Genomic DNA, 12,511 nt, shown 5'->3' with positions numbered 1-12,511 from the left:
AATTAGTAAAGGGATTGTACATCTAATGTACCCATTTGACAGTCACTAGATAACTGTATATCATCCATCAGCGTCAAAAAATGTTTGGTGTCTTTAATTCTAGCTCTAATCAAATTTAACAAAGGCTTTAATTTGAATTCAAGATATTCTGACAGTGGTTCCATCACTGAACCACGACCTGCCACTATGGGTCTACCTAGGGGATTGTATAAAGTCTTATGAATTTTGGGAACCAGATAAAAATATTGGAAAGGGGGACTATCTACTGTTAACTGTGTTACTAAATCTTCACTCACTATACCCTGTTGTTTAGCTTCAAAAAGAAACTTATCTACAGCATATTTAAACCCTTGACAAGGCTCCATAGACAACAAACTGTATGAAACAGGGTCCTGCAATTGTCTATTAGCCTCACTTTCATATTTCAATTTATCCCAAATAACAATCGCCTCACCTTTGTCCGCTTTTACTACTATTTTTTTCATTACTTGCTAGAGATTTTAAAGCATGACGTTCCTCCATTGTCAAATTTTGGGAAGGACACCTAAACATATCTGCCTGATTAACCTGTAGATCCTGTAGGACTAGTTGTTCAAATGTCCTAACTGTCTTATTATATGCAGGTTGAAAATTCGACTTTGTAAACTGAAAAGTACATTCATCATTCACTACTGGGGTAATATCCTGTTGAGCAAAATAATATTTCAAGTTTAAATTTCTACAAAACTTTTTTAAATCACAATCAATGTCATAATGTGACCCACAAAAAGAGGGAACAAACCCCAAACCTTTATTAAGCAATTTTAATTGGCATTCTGAGAAAGAAAAGCTAGTTAAATTAACCACTATTTGGTTAACATTACTGTGAACATTATTAACATCATTTAAATGTCCAACTGAAACCGGATCCGTGGGGTCTACCAACTGGCTCGAAACCTCGCCTCCAACTGGTCGTTTGTGATGTTTGCGACCTCCCCTCCTAAAGGGGATTTAGTTCTTTTAGACACAGGTGACATAGAGACATTTAACTCTCCTTGTTCTGGCTCCGTATCAGTATTTGAAAAACTAGATGACATCTCAGTTACACTGGAAGAAGACTTGGGTTTACGCAAAATAGATCTCACTCTTTTGCGTTTAGGTCTACTTTGATTTGTTTCTTCAAACCGTACACCCTTTCTATAATGTTTCCAAGTGAACACCATATATATATATATATATATATATATATATATATATGTATGTATATATATATATATATATATATATGTATATATATATATATATATATGTATGTATATATATATATATATATATATATATATATGTATATATATATATATATATGTATATGTATATATATGTATATATATATATATATATATATATATATATATATATATATATATGTGTGTGTATATGTATGTATGTATATATGTGTGTGTGTGTACATATATATATATATATATATATATATATATATATATATATATATATATATATATATATATATATATAGATACACACACACACACACACACACACACACACACACACACACACACACACACACACATTATGTATATATGTATTATGTGTATACACACACGTCCACTTAACTATAAATAACATATTTTTTTAATTTTGAAGAAACAGTCTGGCAGAACCCCATTTCAGCAGTGACCTTGAAAGACAGAGATTTGTGTGAGCATAGTGTTACTAGCAACTACTTAGACTTCTGAGCTTTGGCTGCTTACAGCATAAAAATCCGAATGTTCACTCTAATGACTGTGCAAAACAGTTGCCCATAACAGATTATTTTAATCTCCGGGTTTAATGTACTTACAATTGCTTTCTTAATGATGCACTAGGCTTTTTCCAAAAAGACAATTATTTGCAGTATAATGGAAGTTGTTAAGACTGATGGTAAGATATGAGACTAAACCGAGAGAGAGAGCAGCATTCTAGGGTAGTAGTACTAAATGAAAGATTGAAGAGTGAGCACTGAAAACGTGCTTTTGTTCATCAGGGTAGTATGTTGTAAGATGTTTCTTCTTCGAAGATTGTGATTAATGCTTTTCAGATTGTAAGGAGAAGCTTGTTCCCTAATCTGGCAAGGGGCGGTGTAATGCATTTGTCACATTGTTTGTTTATTTTTATTATTGGCATTTTGGATAATGGATTTCATCAACTTCTTGTTAGCTACTTTGGTGATGCATTCCAGCTACGGGCTTAATGTCGAATTATATCAAGTATTGTAATGGAGGTTACCACTATGTAATCGTCAAGAAATGGAACAGAATTGTTCCGGAAATGATTTTGAAAAGTTTCAGGTTTTACAGCAGTGTTATTTGTATGGTAATGTATTGTGCTGTACCTTTTCATGTTAGTTTTTGACGCTTATTTAAATGCTACAAAACACAGTACTGTAATTTAGTAAGGGATTTTATCAGTGAGGTGTGATGTATAAAGCGGTACCATGACCTCCCCAGAGTAACTAGACATCCCCTTTTGAATTATGTGGACTATAGAATATGTCTCTCTGATACTCTTTAGACACAGATACACACACAGTGGTCACAGATTTTACATTTTGGTAAACTGTTGTCCTCAGATCACTGATGGGGTCTTTTTATGACTTTTTCCATTTGATCTGTATTCATCATTTGTCATTTATGCCAACTCTGTATGCTTGACTTGACATTTAAAGTTGAAGTCCCATTACTCCTTCTCTAGATATGTGTGGTTTTAAAGACTATGTTGCAGAACTTTGGCATCTTTTAATGAAACCTACCACCAGACATTTAGACAGCTGAGAAATTTGTTCAAGAAACTCAACCAAATTGACTAAACTTTCTTTAGCCAGCTCCAAAATAATGTCCTTTCTAACCAAAAGGTTATTGGGGAGTCGTAAACAAAATTCTGAAATCTGGAAAACCACGCAGCCAAATCCCCTGCCAAATGAAACAGACCAAAACATTGCTTGATGGTTCATCTCCCACTTCATTCAAGTAACATCTACAGCACTAAAAAATCTAGCAGATGACCAATTTAAATGTGCTAAAATTTAATTCATTCAGAATAGTACATCAGTATTTCCTGTCAAGCCAGTCCCAATTAAAATAATACAAACCCTATCAAATTTGAAATGTACAACATTACTAGCTGACCACTGGAAATGATGAGACAAAAACAGTGATGTATAATCAGTCTTCAGGAAAGTCTTTTGGAATATATGGTGTTCCCATGGAAATATGGTGTTCTTGTGGAAGTTTGGAGATTAGGGAAGAAAGTGATAATGATTTGGAAGATTTTGAGTATTTGTAAAAGGATGGGAAGCACAAACATCTTAGAAGAAAGCTGTGGTGGCAGTGTTATGTAAAAATGGCAAAGACCTTTTAGATCCAGCTTCATATAGACCCATTTCAATTTTAAACCATGATTATAAACCAGTGAAGTTGTCCAACTGTCGACCAGTGTCACACCCACACACAAGCACACCTAGACGGTGTGCACATACCCAAATCCTAGTGATGGACACGTACCCATATCCTTCAGAGAGAGAGGTACATGTACCCAAATCCTAGATAGAGAGGTACACGTACCGCCAAACTATCTTCTACATAATGGCCTACTGTCTCCTATCCAGCATTGCTTTTGCCCTTTGTGTAGCATCGCTATAGCACTTCTGTCCTTCCACAGCTCAATAAATGAACTTGGGGATGAAGGTAAACTAGTCTCTTTCCACATTTCTAGGTCTATCAAAAGCATTTGATATGGTGTATCCCTTACTAAACTGCAACAAGCATTTACTCTTCCATGGTCTGGATGCCTTTATCCCTAGAATAGTTATTAAACCATCTCTTGAATAGGATAAAATGTGTCCGATGGCTAACCTGCTACCCATCCTACCTACCTATACCCAGCGTCCTTCAGGGCTTAATACTAGGTCCTCTCCTCTTCATTATTTTTATAAACAAACTTCATACTGCAGTGAGGCAAGGCTCCCTGGTTCACAATGCAGAAAACTCCACTTTGATATGGTCACCTTCATGTATGCCATCACTGCAAATGATTACACCAACAATCCTTCTCTATCAATCTTTTTTGAAAGAATCTAATCTTTTCCTGAACCCAAATAAAACAAAAATTTTACTTTTCATCCCAAAACAATACTTTAATCACAAAATACCTTTACTATATCATCCACACAAAACACTAGACTTGAGGTTGTCACATATACTAAATTACTTGGGGGTTACCATACGTAATCCAAAATTTTCCCTACACGTCCCAAAATACTATGTAAAAGGGACCTAGTCTTGTATTTATTGTGACTCTCTCCCATGCCTCTCCCCTACTAATAAATGTCAACTCCTCCCTTTTAACAATAATCAAAACAATGTTATAATAAAATGGCAAACTTTGCAACAAACCTTCCGAGTAAAACTCCTTGCCTAACACTCGGCCAACTAAACTGTTTGGAATTCCCTAGCTATCAAAAATTCAGTGAGCTTAAACTGGCCCAAAGCATACTTCATCACCCAAACAAATGTCCAGCACTGACTGCAGCATGTACTATCCATATGCATCTCACAGATCTAAGGACAACATCTTACCCCCATCTGTAGTAGACCAATGTATTCTTCATATTTATCCAGATGTTGGAATACTCTCCCCCAAGTCCTAAGACAAGTTGTTGTTGTTTTGTCTTTCGGCTTTTCCCAGTTAGGGGTCGCCACAGCGGAACTCCGGTCCGCTAATGATTGGCAGTTTTTTACATGCAGAGTTGCCAGCCCTGACGCACAACCTTCAAAGAAGGTACGCCCATTCACGCATGTCTCCACGCAGAAGACGCTCTAACTGAGAATCTAACTGGACAGCGTCTTACTGTGAGGTGACAATGCTACCGCAGCACCACCACCGCGGATCAAGTTATAAATCCAAAATACTTCAAAAAAAACTCTAAGATGCACCTTTTGGATTCTGATCTATATTTTTGCCACTGTCATCTAGTTAAATGTCACTACAACTCTATGATTTTTCCCAATCTTAAGTCTCTGGGGTTTCGTCTGAAGACCATTTAGCTTAATCATTGCTACAGTAAAACTGAAATGTAACTTTGTGGAATACAACAATTTCCAGGTCTCTCCTCTGTATAGTTTTTCTAACATTTGAATGTGATACTTAATTGCTGTTTTTTATTGTATTTTCAAATCTTGTAAGATTTGTTAATTGGAGATTTTTCCCCACTGAAAAGAGATAGGGCCACTTCTGATAAAGTTGGAAATTATTAATGAGCCCTGATGGACGTATTACTGAGCCCTGATGGACATAATTAGTTAACTCCCCAACTATTATTTGTTGTAAGGGCTGTCGCTTACCAGAAGTGACAAAATGGGTCACTAGGCTGCATGTTTTTTTTCAAAGCAGTGGTTGAGATGTGTCTTATACCTGCACATATGATGAGAAGGTGTAGAATACATCTGGAACTAAATATAGCAACTTGTATTTATGCGATATATAATGTAATTAGTTATTGACAGAAAAAGGCGGCCTTCATAGGAGTATGCTGTTGATGTACTACTATTTCTCACAAAACCACCACCGACAGACCCATTAATGATGGGTCAAGATGCGTTGCAAAATTGAGAAGGAGATGCAAACTCACGTGACTGTGTGGAATGATATTGGGGTACATGTATAGAGTTTAGCTTCACGTATTTGCCTGTCTTCACATTACTACCCCCTTTAACATTAACATTAAAATATTTTATGCATAAATGAGTGGCAGTGAAAATGGAGTATTTAGCAAAATGGTAAGCCAGTTGAAACCTGCTTTCTACCTTGTGATAGTTTTGAACTTGTGACATTTGTGCTAAGGCTGAGACATGGTATGTCTTGGTGGGAGCTCGGTGCATTGTCCCTGCTCCTAAATTATAATTGTTAAATGTGCTGAAATTTACAAGACATTGTGATAGAAAAGTAAGAAAAACCAAGGATATGAGGTCAGTGATCCAGTACTTCCCTCTGCTTATTCCTGATTTGAGTGCCAAACAAAATGTGTGATGGTGCCTTTCTAAGTACTTGTGCCAGGGTTGCCTTCTCCCACAGGCTAGAAGCTGGTGCATTTACTTTGACTGTACAAGTGAAAGGGCACGGTGGATTGTAATGCAGATGAGTGACAACAGCTTAGATGTGTTTGAGTAATTATACCACAGCATCATCCGAGAGCCACCTCACGAGTTTTACTGGGTTTCCTAACAGTGTCTTCAGCTTTGTAGTAGAAGAGAGCCCAGCCATTTGATTTGAAGTGCTAACGTGCAAAAAAATGCTACTCTGGTTTACAAGCATGCATTGTTCATTGTTCTTCCTTCTGTAGGTGAAGAGGAGGTTGGATTTGGAGACAGATCACCAGTACATTGCAGAAGGATGTCGCACTCCACAGAGGCAGGCAAAGATCACACGAGGTACAAGTCATTCGTTTTCTGAGCAGTATATGGTGGTTTTATTACATTTACTTCAGATTCATGCTTGCTGTTCAAACTTTAGGAGTTCTGCTTCATACAGTTAATAATGGTGATCTTTGAACAGGGATTATACAACTGAAAGGGCTATTGAGTGCCATCTTTCACCTCTTGGCAACTGTTTCTGACCCTCTCTCTCTCATATGTATGTATTTGTGTATGTACATATATAAAATGTATTTAATATAATTGCACACAATTTTTTTTTGACAGTGTGCCACTTGCTTAAGTGATGACTTCAGCACTAGGGCCTTGTAGCAATTTAACAGTGACTTGCCTTTATGCCGCCACCTGTTTTTATCTTTCAGTTTTCACTTTTGGGTCATTACACTTACCACTGTTCCACCACTGTTAAGCTTTACCTGTTGTTTCTTGAACTTGCTTTCACCCTACAGAGACACAAATTAAACTGTGAATTATTTCTTCTCGTTTTTGTATTAGTTACCACGGCATGTTAGTACTTGTCCATCTGGCTGGCCTGTCATCCACAAATGATTTGCCTGGTCTCCCAGAGTGTGTCCTCTGTGGTGTACACTGACTGTTTTTCCCTTTGAGAAGGGGGTAAGGCTGGGAAATCATGTTCCAGTGGTACAGAATCTGCATAAAAGGTGTTTTTATTTTATCATATTGTTCCCACAGTTTTCTCTTCTGTTGTTACTGTTTTGTAGTCCTGTCACTGTGGATGTACACACATGCATGCTCATTTGTCGGAGCAGTCTTTATCAGCTCACTCTTTGTATTCCAGTGAGCCTTCTGGTTTCTCTGCTGCAAAAACACAAGATACCCATATCAGCCCAGGGAATCTTTCTTTTTTTTCCCTTATGAAACATGAGAGGAAAGTTCCCAAAAATGTTTGTGGATCATATCTCTCAACTGTCCAGATCTTTTTTGCCTCATATTTTTGGTCTGTTCCTTATAAAATTTGTTGTTTTCTGGCAAATCACTGAGATGATCTGAGGACTGACGTCACCAAATATGACATCCATTTGAGTTTCAGACTTAACATACATTTTCTGAAGGATTTGAACACAAACCCTGTTACTTTAGCAACTTTCTAAGTTTATAAGAGCAGTATTTAAAATTGGTCGCTATTTTTAGGCCTTTGTCCCCCCATTTTGTTAGGCTGTGTCCAAATTTCTAGCACTAAGAGGTTGAGAGGTATGCCAGGGATAACTCCTTTCCTTGCACTGACTGTGTCTAATTTTTGAGCATCAGTGGTTATTGTAACGTTAATGACAGGTACTGCAGGTGTATTTAAGATGATTTGATATAGTAATCATACACTGTCTAGCTGCCAAGGTGCTGTCTGCCACAGTTCCACGTTTTTACCTTTCCTTCTTCGCACTCTCCTGGCCTTATTTTAGACTGGGAGATCATCAGAGGCTGATTTAAAGACTTAAGGAAAATGGTCAGGTGCTCCTTCTCCCATTCTTTTGGCACAAGAGCATTGGGAATCATTTAGTTTAGTCTTCTCTCCATCACTGTATCCATGCTGCTTGTGGCTCTGGCATGGAAACAGTATTTCAGGTTAGTATCTAAGCTGAGTTGGCCAATGTCACTGTTCTGTTGTAGCTAGGTACCTTGTAAACTCTGAATCATTTGGCATCTGTACTGTCAGGCACAGTAATATTGCATGTCCCAATTCTGCCTTCAGCTGCATTTTATAAGAGTGATCTATGGTGCTAGTGGTCTTGGTGTTTTTGGCTCTGGGGATTACTGTGCTCTGCTGGAGTTTCTCAGCTGGCACTGATGTCAGTTTTTCCAGCATTAAGGACTTATGGGTATTGTCATATTACATATGTTAGACACATTCTTGTATGCCGACTGTTGGGGCGTTGATTGTACCCATCGTGGCTATGCTACTCTCACCATATGCCACAGATATCAAGGTCTTTAAGCCCCCTGGAGTGTTCCTTAACAGGACAAGGGTTCTTCTAGCCTTCTGCAGTATAGTCTTCAAAGAAGGCTTGTACTTCAGTTCATGCCCCCCCCCCCCTGCCTCTGGTGCCTCCGTCACAAAGAAACTATGCCAATACACTGCTAAGAACCCATTGGTTGAACCCACTAGTCTTTTACCTTATTTAAAGATGATACTATCTGTGCCACTCAAGAGTATTCTGAATGTGGGAAGTATCTGCAGTGCAGCAATGTGGGAAACAGCCAGCGGGCCCTGCTCCTTTTCCTTTGTACAAACTCCTGGGGGTGGGGGTCCACAAGCCTTTTGTTGTCCTGGATGATGCAAACAGGATTTATTGAATTAAATTGATTTGGGTGGCTCTTCTCTCCAGGAAGGCTGACCACATATCATGCCCTAGTGTAGGTGGAGATAACCCAAAAAACCGGACATTGATATCTGCAGCAGTCCTGAAAACTGAGAGACTTCCACACAACAAAACCCAACTGCCCATTCTCCAGATAGAGTTAAGGGCTGTGGGACAGTTGTGTCTAGCAGATTTTATGCAGGATTTTAAGTGTGACATGCACAGGTGCGTTTCCAGTGTGACTTGGCAGATGAAATATACCAGGTGCCAGAAGGGCTTGTAAAGAAAAAGCAGAAGACCAAAGCTGCAGGCACCTTTTAATCCATGTTTTCTGCAGATGCCCCAAGAACAGATTCTGAATTTATTTAATTGCAGTAAAGCTGTTGCATGTATGAGCTAAATCGCAGTGTGACCTTTTAGCTTATCTAGATATTATCAAGTATAAGAAATTTCTCTCTTGTTTACCATTTGAAGTCAACCCAAGCAGGCCCTTGTTCATAAGTGGTTTCTTGTGTGCTCTCCCTTCAATTTTCGCAGTTGATGTACATTTAGAATGCAAGACTTCTCAAGGCCAAGTTTATTCTTGTACTCCCACCAAACAAATACCTTCTGTATGCCTAAGGTAGTTATGGAGTCAAATTTGAACCAAGTCATAGGCCCACCTTATGTTATCTGACTACTTGAATGTTAGGGAGTATCACCGTAACTGCATGGAAATCTACTCACAGCTCTCATTCTAAGTTTGTAGGACTAATCTTTATTGCAAGATGACCAGCTTTGTTTCTTTTGTCATAGGTTCATAGGTATATATTAGGCTAACTGCCACCAGGGCCTTTATAAGCCTAGCTGTGCAGTCCAACCCAGTTTGTGTCCCTGTATATCATGGGCATTTGTTAGAAGGGGGGTATATCAGTTGGTTTTCTAGAGGTTATGTGGGGGGATATGTTAGCTTGGGAATTATCTTATGCTCCTATCTATATTAAACCAAGAAAAAACTTTGCAGTCTGGAGGGTGTGATGTTCACTTCCTGAATTATGTTGCACACTTAGTTCACTTAATAAAAATCAAACTGTAAAATATAACTGTAAAATACGTGCTACAAAATAATCAAATAGAAAATAGTAGGTAGTCCACAGTCGCATTAAAAATGGAATATTCTTTATTAAAACGCACAAAAAAGTGATCCTGGTTGAGTGTAATGAAAAGCATCCAAAACATTCCTTATGTAATCAGGTTGTTTGGAGCAAAGGAGTGGTTACAGAGGGCGGTCACAGAGTGCAAAAAAGCATTAAAATCATTCCTTTAGCCATGTCCCCTCCCCCTTACCATAGTGTAGAAGGCCTTGTGGCTGTCTTTAGCCTGTGAGGCTATCTTGACCTTGTAATTGGCTTTGTTGTATCTAAACTAAAGAGGAAACTAAGAGGAATAATTAATTGGAGAGCTTCTGTCATTACTGGAGTTGTGGATCTTTTTGGTATATATCCTGTTAAGGTTAGAATTCTACCAGTGTGGTTTGTCTTTAGTTTGTTTGGGGGGGGCAGGATGTGCAGTGCTCTCCCATATTGGTGAATACCTTGTCCAGTACATTTGAACTTTGAGTGTGTGTGTGTGTGTGTGTGTGTGTGTGTGTGTGTGTGTGTGTGTGTGTGTGCGTGCGTGCGCTCACTATCTGGTCAGGGGTATTTGTGTTAAACTCCAGGAATTCTTGTGCCCATGAGTGTGAGGCAGTGTAGGTTTCTCATTCTGTAGAAGGGTAGTTGGTCTCCCATGAACACATTCTATATGGTTAATCTGTTGTATAGATAGATTTGTCACAAAGTGTGGTAACACCATTACAAGATCTCCAAGGAACATTATGCTAGAGTGGTGGTGATATCTACAGATATTTTTTTAATGGATTTTTAGGTTATCTGTCCAGTTCCAACTCTGTGTTTAACACCTTAAGAAGGCACTACAAGTTGGGTATCCTCTTTAGGTCCAAGTTTTCTTTTTGGGACATTATCTGATATGTTCTCATGAGGATTCCTACTTAAGATTTTTTTTTAAGACTGTCTCTGCTGTTGGTTATGGAGGATGGACCTCTTCCAGATATAGAAGTTTATGCATCTACCATAATGAGTTGCGTGAAGTTCGTTCTCCATAGCATACCTTCCTTCTCTCCCCAACCTTTGGATTATGTGGTCTGGAGTTTCCTTTATTCCTGCTGTGGTGTTTAGTGCTCTATCAGAGGTTCATGTCATGCTTGACCGGAAGCGGAGAAGTTAAAGCAGCCTGGGAAAGTTATATCTGCCAAGTGGTCCTAATGTTTGTGGCACCTTTCATGCCCGTTACAGAATACAAACTGTATTCTTTCATCTGTCATTTCAGCAAGTGCATAACTTTTGCAATTGAATGTGAGAAAGTGGGGTTGGTTAATGATTTTCATATGATCAAGATACCAACTTAAAAGTTGGGAACTGCTGTGACATAAACCTTTTCCTTTGTGGGTTGAATAAGCATAGCTTATTTAGTCTAATCTGTTTGGCCATATAGTTTTTTCAGGTCTAATTGGTACTTGGGGCTGAGTGTTGCAGTTTATCTTTTTTTTCTTTTTTTTTTTTTCTTTTTCTGTTTATCCCCCTCCCCCCAGGACCCCTTTCCCAAAGGCTCCACTGCCTCCCTTATCTGGCCCGTTCATTCCACGTGGACAGGAGCCAGACATTCCATCCTTAGGCAAGAGCCCTGTGAGCCATTTGTGGTTTTTGTTCTTCCTTGGAAGCTGTAATGACCCATCAGTTCTGCCAGTGGCAGTTGTATTGTGGTAGAGAGAGAGAGTGAGGCCAATGCCCTGTAGAGCGGCCTACCCTTCCCTCTCCTAGACTGCTCATGGGTTCACAATAAATGACTAGTCAATGAGGAGACGTGCATTCTGTAACATGCGTACCTTCCTCAGTAGGGAGGCCCCTGCCCAAAGCCATGCAGACCAGCACAGCCTCTTACAATGTGCAACACAAGGTATATGTACCATGCAGACAGGTGTTGCCAGTGCCGAGGGCCAGGCATCCTTCCTGCCCTGAGGATGAGTGAGCCGAGTCTAATTGAGCTTGCATTGTGCCATGCCAGCGACTCTAACCGATCATTGATTGTGTGGGGTATAGTCAAAGCTTCATTCCTGTAATAACTGGGTGGTCTGTTGTATGTAATGTTTTTTTAATTTTGAAGTTTAGTTAATGGAGGTGAGGTGGAGTTAAAAAAAAAAAAAAAAAACTGTTAAAATGCGATTGTGTTACATGAATTTATTCATTACATTTACTATTTTCTGTCTTGTTAAATAAAAAAAGTTTATATCTGCTGCATTCTGGACATAGAGGGATACACAAGCAGTTTTAAAACTGCAGCAATGAAGTAAAACATTTCTGGCTGCTTCATTCATATATCATCATAGTAAAAGTTTTGTACTTGGTTAATTTTGCTATTATTGTATTATAAGCACTTAGATTGAAATTCTGTTTTTTTTTCTGTACAATATTAGTTGAGGGATGCTGCAGATACTGTATAGCAGAATGCCTGAGCTGAAGTGCTTACATGGCAAAACATACGTTCTTTCTGTTGCACAGACATTTGATGTAGTCTCTGTACAATTATGACTGCAGAACTCCCTCATTACTGTGAGAATGGGCTCAGCATAAGGACACCCATCATGTGCTTTTCTCAAAGATTGTTCTAAAAGATTGCAGAACACTGTCG

At 38.7% G+C, this 12,511-nt stretch overlaps 1 protein-coding gene across 1 annotated transcript in view; it reads left to right on the top strand.

The window, feature by feature from the left end:
* E2F1 (E2F transcription factor 1) overlaps window positions 1–12,511 on the top strand; it is a 204,470-nt gene that overhangs the window by 70,330 nt on the left and 121,629 nt on the right. Inside the window, exon 2 of the mRNA XM_044090573.1 lies at window positions 6,380–6,467. Within this exon, the coding sequence (XP_043946508.1) occupies window positions 6,380–6,467 (88 nt within the window). The remainder of the gene's footprint in view (window positions 1–6,379; window positions 6,468–12,511) is intronic.

Source organism: Protopterus annectens, chromosome 12.part0, assembly GCF_019279795.1.
Source record: "Protopterus annectens isolate FY-2018-M chromosome 12.part0, PAN1.0, whole genome shotgun sequence".
Taxonomy (NCBI): domain Eukaryota; kingdom Metazoa; phylum Chordata; order Ceratodontiformes; family Protopteridae; genus Protopterus; species Protopterus annectens.
This window is presented reverse-complemented; position numbering and strand designations above follow the sequence as displayed.